We start from the raw sequence: 27,403 nt of genomic DNA, 5'->3' as shown, positions 1-27,403 counted from the left end.
ATAAGACTATTATAGAATTTATATTTGTATTTTACGAGACAAGTGGGTTTCCCCGATTTAAAAACGAGGACATACCGTTCGAGGAAATTAATATAAAAATATAGGTGTAGGTATCACGCAGACTCTACTAACTTCTTACCGATTAACAGTACGTTACCATGAAGTAGACAGTTGGTAAAATTGTTGAAGCTACTATAGTCTGTTTAAAAAGAGAACCGTCATGGGATTTGAGGTCGCTGCTGAGCTTTATTTTCTTTTGTTTAATTCTAGTATGCTTCTATACAAAAATCCCTAAAAACAACACGCAAGATCATTTATAACAAAGCAATACGACATGACAATGAGTCTAACATTTACCAAATGGCGAGGAAGCGTTGCTATGTAAAATTCGAAAGCTTGTTCACTTTTCGGCCAGGACGGTTCTCTTTCTGAACAGAATATATCAGTACTGAGTTGTTTAACTACCGCAACAAGTTGACGGCTTCTAGCGTGTTAAATTTGTATACTAGAATGTGTGTGTGTGTATGTAAGCCAGGATCAGCAATAGCACGCATTTTGACACCGAGCGGTGAAGCACGGCGAGTCTCAGAAAACACTAATTTGTCTTTATCCCGCAACGAAATTAATCAAATAGAAGACAGGGAGGAGTTGGAATTATTAACTGTCCATTTCCCTCCATAGCAAAGCGGGAGACAAAATAATGAACTTAGGAGGTATTTTAACCTCAAGAATAGGGATGTTCACAACTAGATAAGCCAGTTGTAAAACACTATGGATAAAAATTAAACGAAAGGGTCCTATCACATGATCCGTTAGATTTGAATACAATAACAGGCAAGGCAAAAATGCTTGAAAGAATGGAAGAAATTCCGTCTACAATCCAACCCCTACCGAGGTACAGCGTGATTCTTTCTATTGCGCTGTTGGATACCTAATAGTGAAGGAGGTAATGAATAGCTCCTGCGACTGGGTTTTTATTCGTATATGCAGTAATTATAATTGTTCTCTCGTCAACATGAACTGATGGGTCGCATTAGATAGCCTGGAGGTCAACAAAACCTTTCTGTTTTTTCCAGCCTAAATGTAAAAGTTACATAAATAACAAAGCATTGACAATTTAAAAAAACAATCGAAATAAATAAAAAATATTTGCGATATAAATTAAAAAGTTGAAATAAATAAAACGAATTAAAATTTAAATCAAGACTATATTTTCGAAAATATTTGCAAATTTTAAACCACGCTTTAGCATCGCAACGAAATTGAAATCCAATTTACTGCTAATTATAACATACAGAAATAGGTAGTGTCAATATTTACGTCCTGTAATTAAATTAATTTGTTCGTTGCTATTGTGTTATCTATTTGCTCAAACATTATGATAGATTTTTTACTTTCTAATTCAAATAAGTACAATTACATAATACCATTTTTAAAGGAATAATGATAAATCCTTTTTTGAAAATACATAATATTATGTAGTTGATTATATTGAAAATTAGCATTCAATATTACACAACTAAGATACAAAAAATATTATATAAATTTACAACTTATACATGAATTCTGTTGTAAAATATTGCAAAAGATCCAAATAACATAATAAATATTAAGTTAGATTTGATAAAAATATTCCAATAATTAATTATCTTTACACAATATAATAAATCTTTACATAAATATCTAGTAGATACAGTAATAATTAGGACACCTATATTAAATAATTTTTCATTACAACTTTACAAAAGTCTGTGCATGGACGGAAAAACAAAGTTCAGTCGACAAATTAAAGAAACATTATTCAATAGATTCAATTATAAAATTACTTTCTGATATAAAACAAAAATATCAAGATTTAAATACGTTAAATTTGACTTATAGTAATAGTAAAAAAGCGATGTTTACTATTATAGTAATTTATGAACAAACCATAAAAACACAATTGTCCTCAATACTCAAGGTACATAAACAAACAACACGATATGCAATCTCAGTTCCATGTCCCGATGAACTCACAACAGGAAAATTTACACTCGCCAGACGGGGTCAGCATTTGCTCCACTGAATCATTTGTCTAAGCCCTTCTCGTAAGTCAGAATAGCGCGGGCAACCCTAAATAATGTCACATTTCTTTCACTAATCTATATCACCAAGTCTCTGGACAGTATTGTATCAGTTGCGATATCGTGCACGCATGCTCACAACACTCATAAGCAACTTGCCGCTTCATTCTTTCTCTTGCTGCGTATATCGCCGCCCTCTTGCCACGAATTTTTGGCACACCTTCCGGCGATTCATCACTTATCTTAATATTTCCTGAACAAATGTTAAAGATGAGACTCGATAGCGCACTGCTGCAAATCTTATAGCGCATCAGCGTGTTCATAGTGAGTGGCTCCGTGAAGTCCCCGTGGATTTCTGTGATCAGGAACATAGCGTAAATAATACAGTGGAATTTCGCACTCGGTCCCCAAAACATTTCTTCCAAACGTATCAGTCGGCTGCGGGTGAGAAACTGGCGCTTCCGTTTAGCGTGCTGTCGATGCTTCAATAATAGATGTGATAACCTGTGTCAACGGTGACAAGAGAACAACACGAGTTCAAAACAATAAGTTAGAGGGCCCGCCGAGTCAAGACGAGTCTGTTACGATTTGATATTTATAGAATTAAGATAACAAGCTGTTTTTAGAGATCGGCGAACCGCGTGGACCTTATCATAATTTATAATGTTCGTCGATCTGTTCGTCACGATGTCTTTAACACTCAACAAGAGAGAGGATCTCGTGCGACTTACAATATTTCATTTGTATTTTATCATTATGAGACATTTATGGAATGACGAAATCAAACATACTATTTTATTTTTTGTGTCCCCTAGGATAATACTATATTCCAATTTGGATCATTAAATTATGCTAATCATTTATCTAACTGTAAGAATTTACCCTGACCTGCTTTCAGAGTTCATCCATACCCCATAGTTCCATAGAGGACTTCAAAAATTACCAAGATACTTAAATCTAAAATAAATGGTATAATGTGTATCAAATTTGTAATTGTATCCACTCTTTAATATCATGAAGTATTGTCATGTAATGTGCATATATTTCCAAGGAATTTGCACTTAGCTTCAAGCCAGCAATCGGCAACCGCCTAACAATCGGCAAGTGGAGAACTTGGTTAGTAACTGACAATCAAGTGCAGCTGACGGAGGACTATTACTTATTTGTCTATGCAGCCAATAGCCTGTCATCGATTACAGGTGATCCAATACTGCCATTAAATTCACGTCAAATGTTGAAATTCAATCCTGTCAAACGTTAGAAATCGGTGTCAGTGAAGCAACGTCAGTACCAACTGACGTACTAACATTTTCCGTATCAAAGTTGTAGGTGCATGTTATTTTAGACTATTATAAACAGCAAATGAAATAGGTAAAATAAAAAATGTTAAATATTATTATTTGTTAGTTAACCACTCGAAAGATGTAATGGATTACAAGGCTTCTAGTATTAATTAATAATCTAGACAAAGTAAGGCCATCAAAATTAAAAATAATTCGTGGGTAAATGTAAATAAAATTCCACAAGAAGCTAGCACTGCTAGTAATAACAAAGCAATAAACTAATTATGGTTATTTAACTTTGATATAAAATTGTTGTAAAGACAAGCGCATACACACGGATGCATTAGTATCACATTCTTGATAGTATTATACAATGCTACAAGGCGCCTGTTATTATTAGACAATTATTTAAATACCAGTTCAGAAATGGACATGATATAATGTAAATGGCATTTTGACACTTAAATATGATGTGAACCGACCTAATTTGAATGAAGCAAACAATTACGATATTGCTCTTTGTGTACATAGTGATAAGTGGCGAATAATCTAAGCAAATAAACAACGAAGTTATAACTTTGAGAATAACAACGTTATTGGGTCATGAAAATGACCGTGACCAATTTTGAATCGGTTTTTACTAATTTGGTTATATTTATAGAATTGGATATAATTTTAGTATATTTTTAAATTATGATTCTGTTATTATTATTTAATTCTCCCATATAAGTATTGGCTTTAAAGAGAAAGGTTATCTCACATTTTTACGAAAGCTTCAGGAAGGTCTTTTTTTACACATTTTAGTTTAAAAATAACGTTCCCAGTTCCCTTTTACTCATAACTCAAATGGTTATACGCCCACTTCCACACTCTTCACCTCATCGTTTCATTATTTAGTCGTGGGTTGTATGGAAGCAATCACTAAAACATCCATTTCGATATCAAACGTAGAAATCGACACAATACTGTATCGACCTTCCTAAAAGCCATAATACATCGCCGATCGCGGTTGCTAAAAATATCATACCATTGTGTAACCTTACTAAGAAAAAAGTTGTAATGCTGCTTTTACTTTGTCTACAAAACTGAGTCCAATATTAAAAAAAAAAAACAACTTTATACAGTTCCAGTATTTGCAATAATAAGATTATATGCTAGTAAATGTGTTATGAATGTGATTAGTCCTTACATATCGTACCTTCGGGGAGACAAGGGCACCACTGTTAAAAATTCTTAAAACGAGCTAAGTATGCCAATGCGCCTTAAAACATCTTTTTATTTAGAGGAACAAAGTTACCCATCAAGTTCAGTCTCATTGTGCCAGAAGGCCATGTTGCCTTTGTCACATTGGTGCGTTTTTTTTTAATATATTGGGGCAACAAAATCTTTTTAGTCAGTTGCGGCATTGCCCGCGCGCATCCAATTGTGCCCTTGTCTTACCGAAGGTATGATATTGTAAAATAAAGTCGCCTGCCGCGTATGTCTGTCTGAACGTAATAAACTCAAAAACCACGCATGGATTTCAACGATTTTTCTTTATGGAGACTCTTTAATTCCCTGGGGAGGACATAGGCTTTTTATCCCGGGAAAATATATTGCGGAACTTTTATCCCGAAAAGTCATTCACGAAAGCAAAAGAGCAAACACTAGTAGCTAGTAAAATAGATTAACAAAAGTTATGTTCTTGAACAGTTACATATTATTAAAGCACCCACTCACATCATGATCGAACAAATCGTTATGTATTCAAGTAAACAATGAACGGAAATTCCAGTACCTAACTTTGATATCGTAATAATTTTATTTCACCTATTATCTGATAATTTACACTATAAAATACCATACAGGATTACATATAGGATGGACTTTTTGGACAAGGCTGTAAGGAAGCTATCCTTAGTGTCCCAATTAGAAAATCGACGCTTTATAGTTGACATTTATTAAAGATAAAGAATTGGGTAACGTAATGTTTCATAAAATAAGTCAAAAACTCAAAGTAGTTTATTGAATTTAAGAGCATCCAAAGAACAATTAAAACTATGAGGAAGCTTGAGCAAAAGTCGCCAACTTGTACTTACATCACAATTTGCAGAAATTAAGTTTAAATGACAATGAAGTGAAGATTGACACAAAGTAATAAAAAAGAAAACTAGTACACATACAAACAGGGACTAAAACTAAGTAAACTGATAAAATTATAATATTTCTATCAATCGTCTAATGATCGCGGTGTTGGAGGTGTTTATGGCGGGACCACTTATCGCTATAGTTAACCCGCTTGAAAGTTTGGCTACTATAATTTAACAAAAGAACATTTTTCAAAACAAAGTCGTATACAGGTAAAAGATTTAAGATAACTAAAGTGCGGTGCACATTAGAGTTTCGCGAATTGTCAACTGATGTACGAAGGCAATACATCGCAGCGACGCCCCTGCATGCAACTCCAAGATAAACATTATATACCTGAGACCTGAGATGAGAAATTGCTGTTACTTAGAGTGTGATAGTGGAAGAAAAAGATAAATTGTGACGTAACTGTGTTCCACGTTTAAACTCTAGCGCTAATCATTATGATACGCTGATGTTTTGAAAAAATAATATTTTTAATTTTGAGAGAAACCTTGAAATAATTCAAAGACTTAATTGTCTCTCTAAATGCCATACTCATTGGAAACATGAGCCATTAATTATTTTGACTTAATTACTCATATTTCAGGAAACGAAAGTCAAGTCAATGATTTAAGAACGTAAGATCCAGTTGTTAAAAATAATGTGTTTTAATTACTCTTTATTCACTTTCCATCTGAATTAAAACAATAGAATCCATGCGCTAAATTGATTTATCATATTAATAATATTACTTATACTATATGTGTGTTACTTATACTACATAGATATACTCATATTTTATAGATTTAATTTTGCTAGAAAATTAGATCAATAATTTTCACAAGTTACGAAATTCCTCCCATTAAATACAATAAATAATAATCAATAGGGTAATAATACTTTACTGGCGGTAGGTCTCTCATATGTGAGAGTCCGCCTGGGTAGGTACCACCGCAATGTCTATTTCTGCCGCCAAGCAGCAGTATGCAGTCACTGCTTTGTTCCGGTTTGAAGGACTGGATATAATGAGACGTAACATCTCATGTCTCAGGATGGCGAGCGCAGTGGAATATGAAACGATACTTTGTAATTCAAGGTGTTGGATGGTGTTTCTACTGTTTATGGGCGGTCGTATCGCTTACCATCAGGCGAACGGCAAGCTCGTCTCGTCATTCAAAGCAATAAAAAAATAAATAATAGGGCACTAAAGTTACATTTCTAGATTCCGTGAATACGTTTTATAGATCAAACGAGGGAAATTATATCTATGCGGTAAATACAGGAAACTTCTTCAGTCCTAGAAACTAATAATTAAACAAGTTTTATCAAAAGATAAAAAATATCCGTATCATTTATCTTGTTTTAAAGCGCGGCAATCGTGATTTACAACTAATTGAGTTTGATTTCATCCAATTCAATTCAAATATTAGTCTGTATTAACGATCGGTGGGAGCGTCTACAAGGAACTACATCGAACAAAACATTTTTCTATTTCCTCGTGCATACATCTAAGTGTATTAAATTGTAAGATGTATTTAGAATCGACGAACATCCCTCAGGATGTGGACGATAAAAGAGGCTCTAAGAGTAAGTACTTCTATATAAAGTTTTCTGTTGAAATTAGAATATTTACACATCCTAATATAAAAAAAAATGTGTAATCTAATAATTTTGAAAAAGTATTATATTAAAAAAAAATTAATAACTTGCTTCTTTAAGATTATTTTTTAATCTTTTTAAACTTTTCCGTCAAAAAATATTTTTGGTGGAAAAACATATTTTTGATGGAAAAGTTTTATCAGAATCAATTACTGTAACCTGATTGAACAGAGAAGTCAAACTATATACTCATGTTACTTCCACATTTTTTTTGTGTATTATGTATAAACCTATAAATAACTTCGCTCTGTTGATTGAAAAATGACACTTAAATGTTATAAACGTTTAAAAAAATAAGTTGAAAATTAAACAAAGAAATTCCTTGAAAAACAAAAACAACTGATAATTCGTAACACTTTCATATAATTCGGACCAGACGACGAAACGTTAAATCATAATATTTGTGTGGTTTATCTTTATGTTGAACAGTCTGTTTAACTATTGAATACTTGCCGTCGGGACTTTGGCACGAACCATATATTTATACGGATTTGATGCACCTACATTGCATTTAATATCGTCTAAATGTAGGACTTGCATAGTCTGATAATAATTGTCCTCTTGGTAATAAATTTAATGGTAACAACCTAAACCCCAGTACCAGATATTATGTTTCTCCAGAAGATTTGTGATTCGAGATTTTACTGAATTGTTTGGGATTTGTGTCCCATATTATACGCTTGCATACTATCATCTTATAGGCTACTCGTGAAAGTACGGATGTTAGGATAGATATCATCATCATCAGCCACATAAAGTCCACTACTTAACATATTGCCGTGCTAACCACAAAAACAGTACGTCAGGGAAACCTTATTTCGAGATAATCGAAGTTTTGTTAATATAGTTTTATGGTTTTGTATGTAAAACTGAGATAGATAAACTTTTTTAAGGTTTTTTTTTAAACTATCTGACGACATAAAAATCAAGATTTTTTTTGAGATACCACTTTTGGGCTTAGCACGGTAGCATAGGCCTCCCCCAAAGATTTCTAAACAGACCTGTCAAAAGCGGCCTGCATTCAACGTGTTCCTGCGACCTTTATCAAGTTGTCAGGATAGGTATATGTACGCTTGAGAAAATGTCTTTGCTAATTGCGCCAACCTCCATAAAAGGTTGCAATTATATTAGCTATGATTTTCGTTTAATATGATAATAAATCAATATTTTCATGAACAGGCATTTATTTAGTAATATTTATAAAGTTATTAATTGTGTAAATCTCTACAATAAAACTGTGTAAATCTTACATGATACGAATTTCTTTATTTGCTTTGAATTTGTTTAACCTATGAACTTACCAAGTTTATGTTATTTTGCTTTAGACAAATTCCCTTAAATCTTAAAGTACAAAAACCACCTGGGACTACAAGAATACAAAATATTGTAATAAAAACCAGACGCGTATAAAATGTCTATAAAGTTTAGAGACGGCCATAAATTCAGGCATTAGGCAGATCTGCGTATATTTTCGCATATAAAGAACAATAGCACTTTAGTACGCTAAGGAATAAGTTTAACAAATTATTTATTACTTTTCAAACCAAACTCGAGGCAGATCTGAAATTTTTCATGTAACAATATAAAAATAGCCTTTATTCTATTTAAGTATGAGTCTGAGTCTCAACCTTTAGGGGTTAGAAATCTTTCTCCCACCGTACTTAATAACCGTGCTTAATGGGGATTACTAGGTCTCATACAATATTCTCATAGAGTATTCTCAGAGTTCAAATTCCCTTACATTGTTACCGTTTCCTAGATCTTCATTATCAAATATTTAATAACTCATAAAAATAGTCACAAACAACTTAACTCGCAACAATCTCCAGTTGAATAATAATATAAAGTTGTCCAGTAATCCAGAGTATTAACGGATGGCTTAAACTTTTAATACAATGACGAACTCAGGGGGTGGCAAGGGAACTGTTTACCTCTGACCCTCTTTTAGCATTGCATTAGGTAAAATTATCTTAGACGTCCTTCATATTTATCTCGTGGAGAGTGTAGTTGAATTTTTTAGCTTAAAAGCACGGGTTTCGCCCTCAGTACTTTAAAAAAACTAAGGCAACAAGAAACCGAAATCATCGAAGTTCTTTCGATGCGTAGTTTCTTTACCACAATGAACGAGCAGACAATTACTTGTCTTATATGCAAAATGATAAGCAACTAAATGAATCAATAAAAAGAGAGATTCATTATTAATAGTTCCTGTTTTACTAAATATTGCCTTCCATTGATTGATGACTTTTGTCCCCTTACTAATAATCTTAGTCCGTCCATGTTTCATAGAGCCCTGAACTGCGAAATACTGCAAACAAAGTTGACTATATTAAATGCATATTCGCGAAGATAATGATTTAATTAGTTTATGATTTAAATGTGCTGCACTTGTGCGATTTTATTTATGCAACCAGACTTTATGATGGCACGTGTAAAATTTTAATGCTTGATTCAGCATGACTCGATTACTATATTGTGATTAATTCATATTTGGGGCGCATTTTCATCCTCCGTGTTTTAGCCACTATCGAGATATATGATAACCTAATGTATCATCATATTCAGTAATATAGAAAAAGAAGAGTAAACAGTCCGCCTGGTGACCATGAAGGCTGCAAAATCTTCGAAACATCGGGATAAAATTAAAATATATAAAACCGCGAGAGAATCCGAACTTTCCTTAATTATATTTCAGAAATAAATAAACAAACGAGGTACTAAAGTAGAACTGCGTTCTTCAAGTATTGTATAATTTTTAGTAGCTAGCTACGCAACTCTGTTTAGCAACACTCTTAATTTGCACCATGATTAAGTTCCCAAAGCCAGCTATTGCCAACGCAGCATTGGTTTCAAGAGAGGTTTCACCGCTTTGAAGAAATAAAACAATTTCAAATCAATTTCGTAATACGCGATAAGTATAATATAATTCACCAAAGAGTGAACAAGGGCGACAATGTTTTCCACTTGCAGATTCTTAGGAAGTTTTAATGCCTTTTGAACGTAATTTATGAAATAATACAACACAACTTTATCTTTCTCTGGCAAAAAACTTGCGAATACCCGAAAATGGCGTCACTTAGAATGAATAAAGCCACAGTCCGAGAACGACTGCCCTCAAACTTGCTACTAGCTTTAGAACTTTACACATTGTTTTCTCACGAATTTGCAATTTGTCAAAGTTTAATTTGTGACTAAGAATTAAGTAGAATGAGGAACACTTCATCTACGTTCACAGTTAGAAATGTTGGAGAACTAGTTTTCTCACTTCTATTTGCTTTTATCGTGTTTTGATGGTGGTTTTGTTAATCCCTCGTTTATGTTGTCTATTTACCGCCTAAGTTGCTGTGAACTATGTGAATTATTACTATGTGATCCGTTTCTACCTATGTGCTCTTTTCTATGGTCTAGCATGTCATTCACTTTTGATATCCACATCACTGCTTATTAGGGAATTTTCTAGTTGCAAGCAAAGAGTAATTGATTTTCTGTGTTGTAAGACCGGCGATATTTTTTCAGCACCAAAGAGATCGTATAAGCGCTCGATTTTTGGAATGAAAAAATAAACCAAAAAGATTTTGACACGTTCATCCGCTAGTGGAACTGTGGCGGCGAATTCCATTTGAATGGTATTGATTTTATCTAACGTCACAATTACCTTATATGTGAGGGTGCATAACTAGAGAATAATTTACATTTCTGTGGAAGTTCATACATTTACCTTAACATCTAAACCTTTGAACTGTGTGTAATATTTAATATCTAAACTGTATTTAGTTGATTCACTCGATAGATTGCACGCCTTTGTGCTTACTCCTACCAAATATTTGGAACATTTTGAACATTATTAGTTTACGTTAACAGGTATTTGCCAAAACATTTCTATTCCAAATCAAAATGGCAATGTTAATCGGGATAACGTAGCTAACATCAAAGTAACTGTGAGCTAGATACGTCAAAATCAGTAATAATTTTGTATGGAAAGCTCCAAGTGGTAAACAAAGACTACAAGCGGGTTTGTTTAGATAAGCCTTTGCACATCTGATTAGAGCATTGCAATAATTGCTGTGTTGTACGTGATAACATTCGAAAAGTTGATATCATTTAAATTGTTAACTCGCAAAGCATTCATACTCACTCAATATATACACGATTATAACAAATAGAAATTTCTTCAAAACTTCGGAATTAAAATGGCATAATGTTAGCAGTTTCGTTTATACCTATTAATTATACTATCAAATTGCTATTCACAAGGACAGTTACAATATTCACGATCCGGTCTTGTGGGCGTACTCCATCAAGGCGTTGTCAAGCTTAATAACGGTAAAATTTCAAACTGACCCTGTGTAATTAGGAAAGGCCATCCGATAACCGCGACCGCCTCAAAATTTGTACCTCAATTAGTGGCTGGCCGTCCACTAAGGCACTACACATAATGTATGCAAATATAAATTGAAATGGACCGAAATTGATAGCATCAATTGATTGACAGGAAGTAATTTGTAATTGCGAATTGAGAGCTGGAAGTGCAATAAATTTACAATTCGGAACGAGCGTTTAGTGGCGGCCGGAGCTAGAGAGGCCGCCAATTCGAATAACGTTCGTTTGTTGTATTACTCTCGTAGAGACGTAGCGATACGAATGTAAACGATTATGGTTTTAATCGATTGGTTCGATATTTCAGCATCTGTAAAGTCTATATAGCTTGTTCATAAATATGAGAATGACGATGAAATGCTTGTGTATTTATTCGTTATAGCACTGAGTAAAGTACACTCATTGTTCAATACTACACTGTATCGACTCAAAAGTATACGTCATTTATCTTGCACTCGTGGCGAAGGTTTGCAATTTTATTTCAGAATTCCAAGATAAAATACTTTTGCGTTTCTATACTCGTATTTCAAGTGTTTCTTTTATTGTTACTCGTAGCTATATTACTAGCAATCAGATTTACTGTAACAATTTCAACTACAAGTAAAATATTGATATTATATTTGTTTTTTAATGCGTTTAACAATATTAACCAAAATTCGATTATAGTATTAGGTAAATAATACAGTTTTTTAAAACCTATAACATTTAAAATCGATCAAGTTTTAATTAAGTAGGAATTGATTTAAAATCGATGCCGATTAACTACACCATTAACCGACTCTACGCGGTTCTTAGCACACGATAATTAAAGGCACTTATACGGAACCTGACTAATTAAATACGTATCTATAAGGGTTTCATGCCTAAGGAAAATTCGTCGAATGTAAATACAATATGATATTTTAGACAATATATCGGAACATCTTAGGTAGGAATCGGTGTTCTTAGGCTAGGATTTGTAGCTTGTCCAGTCGCAAATAATAATTAGAGCCCTCTTCAGGGTGGTCGTTCAGCAATAACGAAGTCTGCATTTGATTCACGATACTATTGAAATTAAAAAACATCCGAATTTCAACGGTGAAGATGGTTAGAAGTTTGCACGAGTCTGGGACCCTGTCTTACATTTAATTAAATCGGAACACAAAAGTCCGGCTGCCAGACTTTAAGATACTGTGAGCTCATTCCGCGTAAATCGGAACACCAACAACTAAAAAAAAATATAATTTTAAAATATGTGTAGACATTGTAACTGAATTTTCGGTTGAATAACATCTCAGTCCGCCCCGTGACCACGAAGGCAGCAAAGTCTTCGAAAAGTAGGAATGAAATAATAATAATATAAATACCCACATAAAATCCGTGAAATAGTTATATTTCAATGTTACATCATTTTATTTCACCCAAAAACTAACAGGCTTAATTAACATTGATAAATTATTTATATCACATATAATGAAATAGACCATTTTCTATCAGAAGGCCAGTAAATTCATGTTACAGCTGATAATGCGCGCTTCCTTTGTGATCAATTATCCAGATTATTTTCATGGACGTTTGAAGGTGAGACGTGAACCTATGGATAGTAAAGTTAATTAAATAATATAATTCGTGAACCCAGTGAACAGTGTTATCTTTATTACAAATAATATAATTGTAACAGGTCGATGTCTATAATTATTATACACATTAAATAGAAACTAATATGGAAGATTTTAGATTAGAGTATCAGAAGCCACAACAGTTTTAGAATATTTGTCGATATGTTTGTACATGCATCACACAAAAACTACTACATAGAAATGAATATCGTTTTTCCCGATGTATTACATGATTGCACTTCATTTTATCCCGGGGAAATATAAAGCGTGAGTTATCCCGGAAAAACTATTTACGCGCGCAAAGCCGCGACCAAAAGCTAGTTAAACAATACAATTGTTAATTTTGTATCTGAGCTCAGCGATTTATTCCCAACTTAATGTCAGGACACAATTTATACAATCCCTAGTTCAGGATCCCCAGTCCACTAGGATCTCCCAGAGGGAAGTAGTCCTAAGCGAGTCTCGTCGTTAAAACTAATCTAAATCCTTCCTGAATCATGCTTGTAAAACTATGTTGAGCCAATTCTGCTTTGAAGTGGGTCAAAGACAGTATTAATACATATCATATCGAGATACTTCTAATTTCTAACATTTAATTGTTTATCAATTATCGTTCACTTTAACGGTGATAGAAAACATCGTGAGAAAACCTAAATACCTGAGAATTCTACGTAATTCTAGGGTACGAAATCTGCCAACCCGCACTAGGTCAGCGTAGCAAACTAAGAACTAAACCCTCTCAGTAGAAGGCCTAGGCTAAGCAGTGGGTAATATGCACTACAGAGGTGATATATTCATTACGTACTTATATTATTACACCGATGTTTAAAAGTAGACTTATGGTTAGTGACTAATAACATATTATCGTAGTAATTTTATTTGGTCAAGATAATAGTTTTTCTCATCCTAATGTTACAAGTACCCATTAATTTGAATACTCATAAATGATAACTTAATAAAATCTTAAGATTGTCGTAAGAATGACTCATTTATTGTATGTAATATAAAAACTTCATTGCAATTAATAATCATAATAAAAACTTGGTGTATATCTCAGGAATTACTCATTTATTTCATAGAATATAAAAACGAAATTAAAATTAATCATCAAGTATTACGCAGTGCCGGAACATCCTACAATGCGACAAAAATTAACAAAAACACGACACAAATTACTTTGATAATAGTTTTACGTAAATGCACTGCGGTATTTTACCTGATAACGTATTATCACATCCCACTAAAGTATAATAATCAGTATTGATCAATAATATTGTAAAATTAGTACACACGATACTGAAAATATATAATTTGCAAACTGTAATGACGTGTTCACTACTTCAAGTCGCCCATCCCTAGGATGTCATGATAAGATACTAGTTTGCCTATCAGATACTTAAAGCCTTAACTTGGATTATACATAATCATTTATGCAGATGTGTGTATACTTCTGAAAATAATTTGGAATTCCATATAGTATCGCGTTTAAGCAACTGTACTTATTAGTGTAGTGTTCTCTGCAATAAGCTGACAGCGTCTACGCGACGCCTAATTATCACTTTTTTGGACTTTAAGTTATAAGACAATCATGAGGTTGAGATATGAATACGAAGTTTTGCCGTAAATGTCACGGCTGTAAGAAGCTGATATCACACGCGATGTCGACTTTCTCTCAAATGTGCTCAGAATTTATAACATCAAATTCGAGTAAGTCGCAATAATAATACGCGTATTGTAGCCTATGATAATCCTTTAATATTCAAACATTCATCTCAACAGTCAAAAATTTGGTATACTTCAAAGTCACTTATACCAATGGGAAGTAATCCGAATTTGGAGTTTTATAATCGAGCAAAAGTATTTTTTTTTTATATGTACGTCAAAAAAAACCGCCTTTTTATTATTTATTCTAAACTCTACACAGTAATGGTGGCAGTGTACTTCAACATAACCGGTCATAGATACTTTATTATGACAAAAACAATATAAATCACAAATATTATTCCAATTCTCCAAATCGTCAACATTCCGTATAATCAATAAACATTCTTACAATACTAAATAAACTCCAAATAATTCCACGCATAATAAACAGGTTATTAAACCCATTTTTATTTATTCCCGATAGGTGGACGTCTGGCCGAGCGCAGTTGGTCAGACGTCGGGCGGCGCGGCCCTTAGCGGCGACCTTGCCGCATAAATATAGCATAGACCGGTGAACACTGTCGCCAACAACTAGCATTACCACAATCACGCTTCAGATACTAGCTTATCACTGAAAATGGCCGCGCGATTACGTACTAATCGTTCCACGCCGATGCGTGTGAATCAAAAAGTGTTTACGAAGTGTAATTTTGTATTTGACGTGCTCTAGATACGTTTGTTGTGTCAGATATTTTCAGAATGTCATCTACGTCGTCGCCGGCGGGGAGAAAAAGTTAGTGTATTTTAGTTGGCTTGTGTCTGATTATTGTGTTACGGAATGTGAGTGAATATTTTAAGAAGTGGGAATATTCAAGACGGTTCGTCGAATTGCATAAATGTGTTATGAAATGTGATTTTGGATTGTACTAATTTTGTAATGGTGCAATTTCTTATTTTAGTTGTATGGAATTCAATAAATTCCGCTCTCGCGCGTGTAAATTACGCCAATTAGTTTTAGTTTTGAAGTACCCGTGCCATATGCTGTGTGAAACGAGTTGTGTGAAATCAAATAAATTCCGCACCAGCATTGCCTACGAGTACCTATGCGACGGTATTCCGATCGATACCGACACGTTCTTTTGTTTGTATTAACTTTATAACGTAATTACCGTCTACGGAGTTCTTTGCCCCCGATACTTGGTATGTCATAACAAATATGTAATTATTTCCAATAATATCGAAACTTGTTACACAGCAATGTATAGATAATTGATTTAATTTTACGAGAATTTGATACGATAATTATAACAAATCGATAACACCAGATTATTTTACTGTATTAGAAAATATGTTAATCTTGATTAATGTATAGTCCATTTCACGGAATTTTGTTGATGACGTCATTGATAATTAATTTAGTAATAGAGAGACTAGTGTAATAATTTTGCTAACGATGTTTCTGTCTTGCAAATTATAGAGCCAGGAGTCACGAGTCCGTTACCAAATAGTTTATAATTAACCCAGTCAAAACATGAACTTGAAAAAAAAACACCGCATCACATGTGTTCCCAATAGATATCCGTCATGAGCAAAATGTCTCTGAGACAATCGTATTTTGTCAATAAGTTAACAAAACCATTTACTCTGATGCGCCCACTTGAAGTTTATTTACCCTTCGCGAAGTAATAAATAGCAAATACATTGCTAGATACCCACCTATTTATTAATTACTTAACATCTGTATATACCTAGCGGCGATAGCCTAGTTGGGTGTGGAACGGACTGCCGAGACGAATGTCCGCAGGTTCAAATCACATGGGCACACACCTCTGACTTTTCTAAATAAATATGTGTGTATTCTTTGTGAATTTATCGTTCGCTTTAGCGGTCAAGGAAAACATCGTGAGGAAACCTGCACATCTGAGAAGTTCTCTATAGGAATTTCGAAGGTGTGTGAAGGCTACCAATCCGCACTAGGCCAGCATGATGGACTAAGGCCTAATCCCTCTCAGTAGTAGAGAAGGCCCGTGCTCAGCAGTGGGCAAGTATATAATACAGGGCTGATATTATTATTATATTATTATTGTATATACCTGTTTTGCTATTGACTCGTACTTTCTTGTACACATAGTGTAAATGACCGTTTATTAGCTTTCAAAAGAATGTGTACTTTAGTAAAGAAGAAACGATAACTACTTTTATATTGTTGATATGTTAAATAATCAGTTTTATAAAAACATTTCACCTGTTAATTTGTTCATGAGATAATAATGATAAGGATTAGTATTCAGGGTAACGTAGTTTCCTTTTAATAAATATTTTGGAGCTAAGCGGTAAAATAGGGTTAATAGCCTGGTTCGGAACGGAACAGTGTGCCGAAGAGCGCAGGTTCAAAACGAAAGGCTCTTCTCGTACTTTACGGTGCGTGAATTGATAGTCAATGAATACTCGCTTTAACGGTGAAGGAAAATATTGTGAGGAATACCACATATCTGGGAATTCTCTACGAGAATTTCGAAGGTATGTGAGGTCTGCTAACCCACAGTAGGCCACCGTGGTTGTCTACGGAAAACCTTCTCAGTGGTAGAGGACGCTCGTGCTTGGCTCAGTATTATTATTAAGCGCGTTTAAACAAAATAAAAGCAAACTAATTATCCAGCTATATATTATCACTCATAAATATTCTTACTATATTGTATTGTCATGAATAGTGCAAATTTCCGACTGAAGCTTGTTTGTAACGTTTATTTTTTTTTATCATTAAGTTATTCTATATTTTCTTTATATACTGATTTGACTAAAATGTACACATAAGGCACCGCACGGTTGGTATCAAGTAGTTACCGAGAATCATACTACTATGAAACCTAAAAGTTGATTCAACACGCAGACGTCCCTGACTGCGTAGTTCCTTAGTGTCCATAACATAATGCAAAAAATAAAGTTGTAATTTTCTTTCACAGTCATCCTGAGCACTCTACTAGAAACGGATCACTACGAAAGCATAATCAGAGATTTGACGTGTACAAAATGCAGTAAGTACATGAAGCCGCCCATCCACCTGTGCGTGGACGGGCACAGCATATGCGGACCGTGTTATAACAAGAGCTTCCAATGTCATGTTTGTAAGGTAATTTATTTGAAATTCGTATATAGAAAAATATAACCCATATAAAGGGTAATTTTGAATTTGCGTTATTAAATGAAACAATAAACTCGTCTTTACCTTTGCTAAAGTTATGCCAAATACAACGAATAACCATTAAATGCACCAAAAATCCCGGTTTTACTTTGATTTTTCGGTAATTTTGCAGTTTAGTGCTAATATGGCATGTGCGTGAGTATATTTCTGATTGAAAATATGATGTTGATACTACGATGAATTATCTTAAAGTAGCAGAGGGGCATTAGGGCGTCTAAAATTAAAATTACTTGTCATTGATATTGATTTATTTCCAAACTTACGCTTTTTAATTTTACATCCACAGTTTAAGAAACTAAATGTAAAGTGTTATTTTCAAAAAGATAAGCGTGTGATTTTATTTAGTAACGATAGTACTTGTGCTTTGACATTAGTAAACAGTTTTTTTACTCTCATTTTTACTACTAATTCGAATCTAAAAGTGAGTTCTCTGTGAAATGTTTCACTGTTCTCAAATTGCTCTTGTCCAACCTTAGCATCAGGCGAGAAACTTGCTCGTTTAATAATTAAATTAAATAAAAAAATGCGATCACACAGTTTGCGAAAATCTTTTTGCTTGTCATCCATTATTGATTTCTAAATCTTGGTAAAGTTACTCAATTTCATAAATAATCCACATCAAACTAATCACACAAGTTATTATCCTGTTAATTGAAATTCCAATAAACCATGAGAGCTTAAATTTATTCTGTAAAAATTGTCTTCCAGCAATTCATATTAGCTCTTAGCAGACATTAAAGGATTACACGGAGATTAAATCCAAGGGACTTTGTAATATTAAATTGACGGGCGTCTTGAGCTCTTTTTACTGCTTCAAATTTTATTAATTAAACTTTTCAGATTACACTACTTATACATTGAATATTTTTTATTCTTAGTTTTGTTCGTGGTGGTTGGATATTCGTTCTTATGCAACTTTTTGGGTAGTTGTAAATTCATTAGTAATTTTGCCCAAAGTAAATGTTTTGAAAATGTGAAGATGTTTTTATGTTTTTTAGAAGTAAATGGAAATTTGGTGCACATGTAGGCGATATTCTGGATTAACACAAAAGCTAGTTTCTATCCCGATAATTTGTTCCCACGGGTAGAAAATGTTTTAATCTGATAATTGAAATAGATAGCGCTAGCCACGTGCAATGTTTTAAGGACTTATGAAGCGGGGGCATTTGTACAAACTTTGTTCTAAAAAAACATCTATGAATAACAACATTTTTTACTAGAAATCCGTATTTTACTTTTCTGCTCAGTTTGTAGATTAGTGTGAATATGACGATTGCTTAATGGTATTTCTGACTGAAAGCGTGATGTTGCCACAGCAATGAATTCATTTAGAGTAGATAGTAACAGTGGCATTAAGGTGTGTAAAATTAAAATAAATATTTTTTTATATTAATTATGGTTTAAGCCTAAAAAAAAATATTTCGCATCTACAGGTCGAGTAACTTATAGAAAAGTGATATTTTCAAGAAAACTATGTGGTATCATTTAGTAATATAATGTCAAAATTACCTTGTATGTTGGGAATTGCGTAGACAAATCCAATAAAAATCTATACGTATAAAGGCACAGTAAAGTGCTAGCCATCTGTGTAGAAGTTTCCCGAAGGGAATATTAAATTGCTTGACAAAAGTTATCTAATTTCCCTTTGCTCTAGTAACCATCTTACCATGTCTCCTACTTTAAAAAACGCTATAATGTAACTAAATTAATTCGTATTGTATTAAAATAAACTGTTACCTTTAAATCTAAGTGTAAATAATATTAACCTAAAAAATGACTTCGGCGTAATTAAATAAAATAGTTAGGGCCTGTTTCACAAGTTTTAAATAAATTTTATTTGACATTTATGCTATTAAACAACTAATTTAAATAGTACATATTATTTTGCATTTGGTCGGTTTATACATTTATGTGACGAGTAGCATGTACGCTAAGTTGTAAAACAAGCGCTTACAGTTGCTATCTTGTGTAACATTTTAGGTGCCACAATATCTGTAACTTAAAAGAAATACTCAAAATAAAACAAATACACCACGCGAACGCTTTAAATATTATAAAATCTTTTCATGATCATCAATCGAGCATCCATCCCAATTTAACATCAATCCCCATCCTAAAGTAATATCCGACACAACTTTACTACAAAATATTTCATAAACAATTCTCCTTGTCTTCTAGAAAGAATTCTCTCCAATCCGCTCAGCGGTACTGGAGTCTCTAGCGAATAAAGTACTGTTTCCTTGCACCAACGCTGGATGTCCGAAGCATGCAACTCTTCCTCAACTAGAGAGGCACACACCACACTGCCAGTTCCGCATCATAAACTGCTTCATGGCTAGAGTTTACGGTAATTACTTATTTTAGTTGTATGTTTAGTTTTAGGAGAACTACATTGTTCTTTTTAAACGTTATAATTAAAAATAGGCTGTGTGAAATCGTGTCGCTTATGACTTTTGAAGCAAATATAAATATTAACGTAAGTAAAAGATACAGATAATAATATTTATTTTTATAAATATTCTTTGTTACTATTTATTTGTATACTATATATTTTAATTATTATAAAAGTTTATTAACCCGTATGGTGTTAAATAAATAAACAAATTTTATTTAGATTTCTAATATTGAGCATGTAGAAAATAATTCGAGATAGTAACGATTATTTTCTTAACTTCATTGAACTACTTAATTGATGACTTGCCATTGAATTTAAGCAAAATTAAAAAAAAAAAAACATTTATAATATATTCTATGGAATGGAAACTAATTCCATCGATTTCCAGGAGAATGCACATGGGAAGGCCGCGCTGGGGAATGGATGGACCACTGTTTCTCAGAGCACAAGTCTCGAGTAACCGACCTGCCATTCATCACAGTCAAGGACAAATGGGACGCGAAGAGAACCGAGCCAATCCTCAACTACTTTCTGCTGAGATGCTTCGATAAAGTGTTCAATGTTTATCAAATTTATGATAAACGAGGAGGTTAGTATTAATGTTTTATTAGTCTTCTTATGAATTTAATTTGATCGAAATTTATAATTAACTTAGTTGTTTGTTTATATATCCAACTTTGCACGTAATTCTTCATTTCACTTTAATAAAGTGATATATGGAACATATTATTGTTAACTAACAGCAAAATTCGTTCAAAATGTGCCGTACGTTAATCTAAGAACAAAATAATGATATAAGAATTATTAAATTAATTATTAATTTTGTAGGCAGAATGATGTGGACGGTGCTGGTAAACGACGAAAATGCTGAGAAATATTATTTTGAAATCGACATTTTCCTCCCAAATCTTCCAAGCAAAAGGATTGTTTACAGGTGCGTATTTAATTACACAAAACAAAATGAGATCTTAATAAGTACTCCGCATTACCGGAGATGAACAGCCTAATTTATGGCTTATTCAGACCGTAAATGATATCGTATCGCTTACGATGCTCGTTGAAAATATTTATTTCCTTTGGGAGCGTACAAATTGTGTTTTGGCAAAAACTTGTTCGCTTGAGTGTATTTTTTGAATTTTCTTATTGTTATGCGTGGCGCGATGTTAGCCTGTTTGGAATTCGTGTAACATTTTTTATTTGTTTTAGACGCCCTTGCAAATGTGAAAAAGACGCTGATTTTCTAGAACACACACAGAACGTGTACATTCCTGTAGAAAATGTTTTCTCGATGCTTGACGAGAGTGAGTCGACGAATTTTATTGTAAGGATTGGTAAGTGGTATATTTCATACGACTCCGAGTAATTAATAATAAATGATTTAACTCTTAGGCCTTTACTTTAAGGATAAATTTAAGATAGCATAATAAGTATATGTGTTTATAATAGCTCTAGACCATTATTTACTAATTTAAAATTATAATGAATTGTCCTAGTTGATAAGAATTAAGGCATTCCACAACAATGACGTCGCATAGATACTATAGAAATTGTTTTCAATAATAAATTCTATGAATAAATATGATGTGGTTTTAACGGTTACATTTTTTGCAGGAGAGGTAGAAAACTTACCGCTATTAGACACGCCTACAGATAGCGAAAGTCGTATTCTACTTAATGCAGAAGATCACAAGGATTAGCAAAATATATAGTCAAATATACAAGGTCATTTTGATATTGCGTTACTAAATGAAACCACCTATTCGTCTTTAACTTTGCTAACACTGTGCCAGGAATTATCCAGGAATAAGTGTAGAATATTATCGAAAAAAATCCGGTTTTAGTTTTCTGATTTATTGATCATTTTATAATTTAGTTCGAACAAAGCGTAAATGTGTGTTTCTGACGTAACGTATAATTTTCCGCTCTTACAAATTCTCTTCGTATAGTAGTAGTGGCCTTAGGATATATAAAGTTAAAATTACTTTTTATTCATATTTATTTTGTTCGAAACATACACTTTTTTATTTTACATCTATGAATAGAATGACTTAAGGTAACGTGTTAGTATCAAGAAGAAAAATTTGCTTTCATTTATTAACGCAACGTCAAAATGACTACGTAGATATTTACTTCAAATTACGTAAATTTAATGAAAATCCTAGAACATCTTTTATGCACCATACATTGTTCTAAATAAAATGTTACTTTACAAAAACGGTCAAAAAATTGTAATGTATAATACAAGTTTTATATATTAGTTTATTTAAAACTATTATCAATGATTTTTTTATTTACTTAGATTACCTTTTTTTTAGCCAATACCTACATTTATTAGGGCTTTTAGAATTACAAAAACGACTACATAGTGACTAATTACTGTTAACAATGTCTGAAAACATACTTTCTTGTTTGTTATTCGATAGATAGAAAATATAAAAGTACGCTTTGTAAATTATAGATAATCGTCGTTATATGTTTAATAAAATAAATTTTGTACTTTCATTACTTTCTTAAAACCTAGAGTCGTAGATGTAATTAAAGAATTATGAACGTTCCCAGACTTTAATTAAGTGGTAAGTTTGAATGACTTTATATAACTTCCGCTATTGAGTTTCCACAAAAAAATCTTTCATTTCATGACATCTAATACGTTTTTACTAATGAATTCGATTTTTTTAATACACCAATTTATTCGTAATTTTTATTACAATTTTATGTATACTTCCTTATAGCAAGTAAAAATATAAGAAGTACATATTAGAAAAACGTATTGTTTTGACTATAGAATTTATCAATCAAATTATCATTATTGTAGAGGTACCCCGCATTTTAATATTAAGTATAACTTGACCACTATATATTGGATTAGTAGAATACCATTGTAGGCATTCCCGCTTGCCGTACTAAAAGTATCCCTGAGAAAGATGTGTTGGTAGACATCGCTGCAAAAGCTGTTTGACTGCCGAGACGAATGTCCGCTGGTTCAAATCCCAAGGGCAAACACCTATGATTTTTCAAAAAAAATATGGTGTATTCTTTGTGAATTATCGCTTGATTTAACGGTGAAAGAAAACATCGTAAGGAATCCTGCGTAACTGAGAAGTTCTCTATTGTTATTTTGAGGGTGTGTGAAATCTACCAATCCGCACTAGGCCAGCGTGGTGGACTAAGGCCTAATCTCTCTCAGTAGTAGAGGAGGCCCGTGCCCAGCAGTGGGACATAATATAATAATATATTACATATAAGGTGTGAATTATAATAACACTTCTTATAAGTGTATGAGTAAGTGATCTCTTTGTCATTTATCTTAAAATATTATACTGTGTCATTAACACAGACTTATCGTATAAAACATAAGACTCCTGTCGGCGTTAAGGTAAAGCCAAAACTCTTTAAATTTGTGTAACTCTATTATATTTTTCTTCGATCACAGATGCAGACACGTAATTTATATATCCTTCAATATCTGGATTATATTATTTTTATAAATCAACTTCGGGATTGATTACTTCGAAATGTTTCCGTTGAAACCTATCAGCGTGAAAGATTACTTTCATATTAGGAAGTACGCACAACTATTTCCGAATTGTATCTAATGTTTATTTTGTTTCAGTTTAAGCAAAGATAACCCTAGTATTTAGATACGTAAAGACCATTTTGTTTCGTTCAATTTTAGCAGAAATATGTACCATTGATCCAGTTTATATCATCAATAATTACGTCTGAACGTATCCTTTAGATACACGGAAATTATATTATATTATTATATATGATATTATTTTAGAATACACAAACAGGTATTCTATAATATAGTAATTATGACTATTATTTTTAACAGTAAATCTCTGCAAACGTAATTTTAACAATCCTTACAGGACATTGGTAACAATGAAGCGTAAGCTTCTGCACGATTCAGAATCTCCACTGTTATGTAATCAAACGCGAATTTATTTCTCCTCGAGTGATTATCAGACAATTGTAGGTACTATAAGTTATATGCAAGGATTTTTGTATGATTATGTCCAATTGAAATTAAACTAATTTTCGGATTCTATCGCGGTTTTAGTATTTTATTTTCTCTCGACGTTTCGAAGACTTTGCAGCCTTGTGCCCCGTGACCTTGAAGGCTGCAAAGTCTTCGAAACGTCGGGAGAAAATAAAATACTAAAACCACGATAGAATCCGAAAATTAGTTTAATTTCAATGTCTAACATTTGCGTAAACATAAAAAATCAATATGATTGTGTCCAAGTTCGAAAAGGTTTTCGTCGCATGTATCAATAATAAGCTGTGAAAATATTGATTAAATAAACGGTTCATACTTCATAATAAAGCTTAAGAATAATTTATAAAAATAATACTCAATAGGCAATAACCTAACCTAACTTATAATAATCTCGAATCTCCTAATTTTCTAGGAAAATCTACAAACATTCTTTCGACATTTCCCCAAAATGGCCTTTTTAGATCACCGCCATGTAATCTACATTGTTCCTTTTAAGGCTTCAGCAGACTGTCGCCTAATGGCCCAACAATTTTGTAAGGTAGAAAATGTTCGGTAAAGTAACATTGACTTTTGCGCGCGATTGAACATCACAAGAAGCATAGCAACAATAGTCGGAGTCCCTATCAACACGATTCAAACTTTGCCGATAGGGGTTGTTTACTTTCTTTTTATGCTTCAAATAGCGGTTTGAGGCAAACGAACTGAAAATTCTCTGTTGGAATAAAAATATATTGGTAGCGCAATCGATCTCACACACAAGCCATTAAACTTTAAGCGAACCGATAGAAATATCGGAAATAGCAACCGGGACAAAGCGAAATATTCCTTTGATAACTATTCTTCGTCCAGACTTCATTTGCGAACGTTTTTGAGCTTCTAGTTCGTTCAGTTTGATGAGTGCACCGGCGCTGGCAAATAAGCGGGTAAATATTTACTCTCATAGGAAGTTGAGTCGTCTAGTCGCGGACTGTGCTCTCATTACCTCGATATAATGGAACGTCCATCTCATGCGCAATAAATTGTTTTCTGTACGTTCATTTTAAATATAATTTAGTATTTTTCTTGTATTATTTTTATAGGGACACGTTAAAATGACTCCATTGCTCGTAAGAGTGGAATCCAATAGTGTTGACGAACAAGAGACGATTACCCCTGGACAGTCAACACAATAGGGGACCGGCCTATGCTTGATTTTGTACATTATTCTATATGTAATGATTAATAATACGAAAAAGAAGCACTCCTGCGAAAACTGCATAACAATTGGTTAAAAAATGAGCGAGTAATTCATATTTCAAATATTGTAATGTGCAGAAGTGGGCGCGATGTGGGGATATCGCTTCATCTCTTTTTTTCGCACGCGTCGTAATTCCCGATGACCTCACATGTGGATATTTCGTCTCTTTTTTGTTTCTTGTTAATTACCCCTTCCACCGAAATTCAAAGACTTACATTTATTGATTTTTTACCGGATTTTAATAATTCCTTCTGTGTTATAATTTATATTATGTAAATATTTGATAATAGTAAAGAACAAAAATGAGTCCGGTACCCTATTATGCCGTCCTGTCGGAACTGGATATACACAAGCTGATCCTAGAACATGAAACACTTACGAGGCCCACTATGGCGGCTTTTAACACCATAAGTGCGGTGGTCGCTACCCGGGCGGATATAAATATATCCTACCACCAATAAAGACTCACAAATCAACCTTGCAAGACTTCCGTCTTACTCATAAAAACATTAAAACACACCGGAATAAAACTTAAAACTTATGCCCTACAGTCCATTACACAAACGAGGCCCGCAATTTAAAATAAAAATGACGTCCATAAAGAACTAAAGCAGGCATAAAACGTTATCAGCGCTGCACACAACCGCAATGGTCCGAAACATAATGACTTTTCATTAAATAATTTACAGAAGCGTTTAATTGGCATATTGTACAAAAACCCAGTTTCATGTCGCTGAAAATCATGTTGTAAATCATGCCGCGGAATTATGAGAGCATGAAATTTATTACGTTAGCGTCCGCTTGCAAATTTTCATCATAGAATAATATTCTACATAATACAAATTCGTTTTGAAATATGCGCTGTTGTGACGTTTTGTCTGTACAGCATTTTTATGTTTTAACCTACGTCACGCTAATTGACAAGGTGGGCTACAAAATTTACCTTTATGCAAACGATTGCGTGTCCGAGCATACATTAATGTACATTTTATATCTAAAACATGAGTGAATTTATTTATTATCCGTAAGCATTTTGGATGAGCATAATATTTATATTTAAATAATTACGTGTGCGAGATATGGTCACCTTCAATAGATGATTAATAAGATATAATCTAGAAAACTCACGCATGATATCAAACATACTTAGTACTTTACTTTAGCTTTAATAAACCAAGATTTTTATTTAATACTTGGTTTATGCTCTTGCAAATAAACTGCTCTACATAGGAAACTTGACTTGCATCATGTTAATAAGTTAATTAATTCTACCTAACACTGTCCCGACTTGCTTCTGGCTCGGCATTTGTTCCCGACGTGCGACGTGTCTTATTTTATTACATTGTAGTAGTATACATACGTGTACATACTTCAAAAGTGGCTATTTCTGCAACTACATAAGGACAGGAACAATTTCTTCGCTAAAAGAACGCCGCGACTGTATATAGGGTCATTATGACATTGCGTTACAAAAATAACTTTACAATAAGTTACTCGAACCGTATGTAAAATAAAAAAAAGTGTAAGTTTCGAATAAAATAAACATTAGTAATAAGTAATTTTAATTTTACGCGCCCTAATGCCACTACAACTACTGTGTACCTGCCAAAGCCACTATAGCCCAAACTTCATAATGGCCCATCGTTGTTACCTGTGTTGGGAGCATGCGCTGACAAACTTTCAGCTTTTATAAAATAACGAAGGTCTGGGGTTCACAGGCTCTTAGACTATTAGTACTTATAAATTGTGTTGGGTTCCCTTTAATAATATGTCACTCTTTGCTACTGCTATCCACATGGATTTGGGAAAACTTGCTTGCTAGGCGGTAAA

The 27,403-nt window shown here is 33.3% G+C and overlaps 1 protein-coding gene across 6 annotated transcripts; it reads left to right on the top strand.

Moving 5' to 3' along the window:
* Positions 1 to 6,881: 6,881 nt before the first annotated feature.
* LOC115450823 (E3 ubiquitin-protein ligase siah2) lies at positions 6,882 to 22,884 on the top strand. Of its 6 annotated transcripts, none has more exons than XM_030178946.2 (7): positions 6,882 to 7,042; positions 17,697 to 17,863; positions 20,114 to 20,282; positions 20,719 to 20,919; positions 21,159 to 21,264; positions 21,537 to 21,661; positions 21,942 to 22,884. In XM_030178946.2, the coding sequence occupies exons 1-7, from the start codon at positions 6,985 to 6,987 to the stop codon at positions 22,025 to 22,027; spliced, it is 912 nt and encodes a 303-aa protein (XP_030034806.1). In that variant the 5' UTR covers positions 6,882 to 6,984; the 3' UTR covers positions 22,028 to 22,884. The 6 variants fall into 6 exon arrangements, with proteins under 6 accessions (XP_030034806.1, XP_030034798.2, XP_030034814.1 ...); XM_030178938.2 differs by lacking the exon at positions 6,882 to 7,042 and adding an exon at positions 14,733 to 14,796; XM_030178954.2 differs by lacking the exon at positions 6,882 to 7,042 and adding an exon at positions 15,307 to 15,526.
* The last annotated feature ends 4,519 nt before the right edge of the window (positions 22,885 to 27,403 follow it).

This window comes from Manduca sexta, chromosome 15 (assembly GCF_014839805.1).
Source record: "Manduca sexta isolate Smith_Timp_Sample1 chromosome 15, JHU_Msex_v1.0, whole genome shotgun sequence".
NCBI classification, from domain to species: Eukaryota; Metazoa; Arthropoda; class Insecta; order Lepidoptera; family Sphingidae; genus Manduca; species Manduca sexta.
The sequence above is the reverse complement of the archived record's forward strand: the minus strand, read 5'-3'. Positions and strand labels throughout refer to the sequence as shown.

What these genes read in the sequence shown, in the direction of transcription:
- LOC115450823 (XM_030178946.2), top strand. Translation starts at nt 6,985, where the DNA reads ATGTATTTAGAATCGACGAACATCCCTCAGGATGTGGACGATAAAAGA. An exon ending in AGCAAAAGGATTGTTTACAG is followed by an intron (nt 21,265 to 21,536) that starts GTGCGTATTTAA and finishes TATTTGTTTTAG; the next exon opens with ACGCCCTTGCAAATGTGAAA. An exon ending in GAATTTTATTGTAAGGATTG is followed by an intron (nt 21,662 to 21,941) that starts GTAAGTGGTATA and finishes CATTTTTTGCAG; the next exon opens with GAGAGGTAGAAAACTTACCG.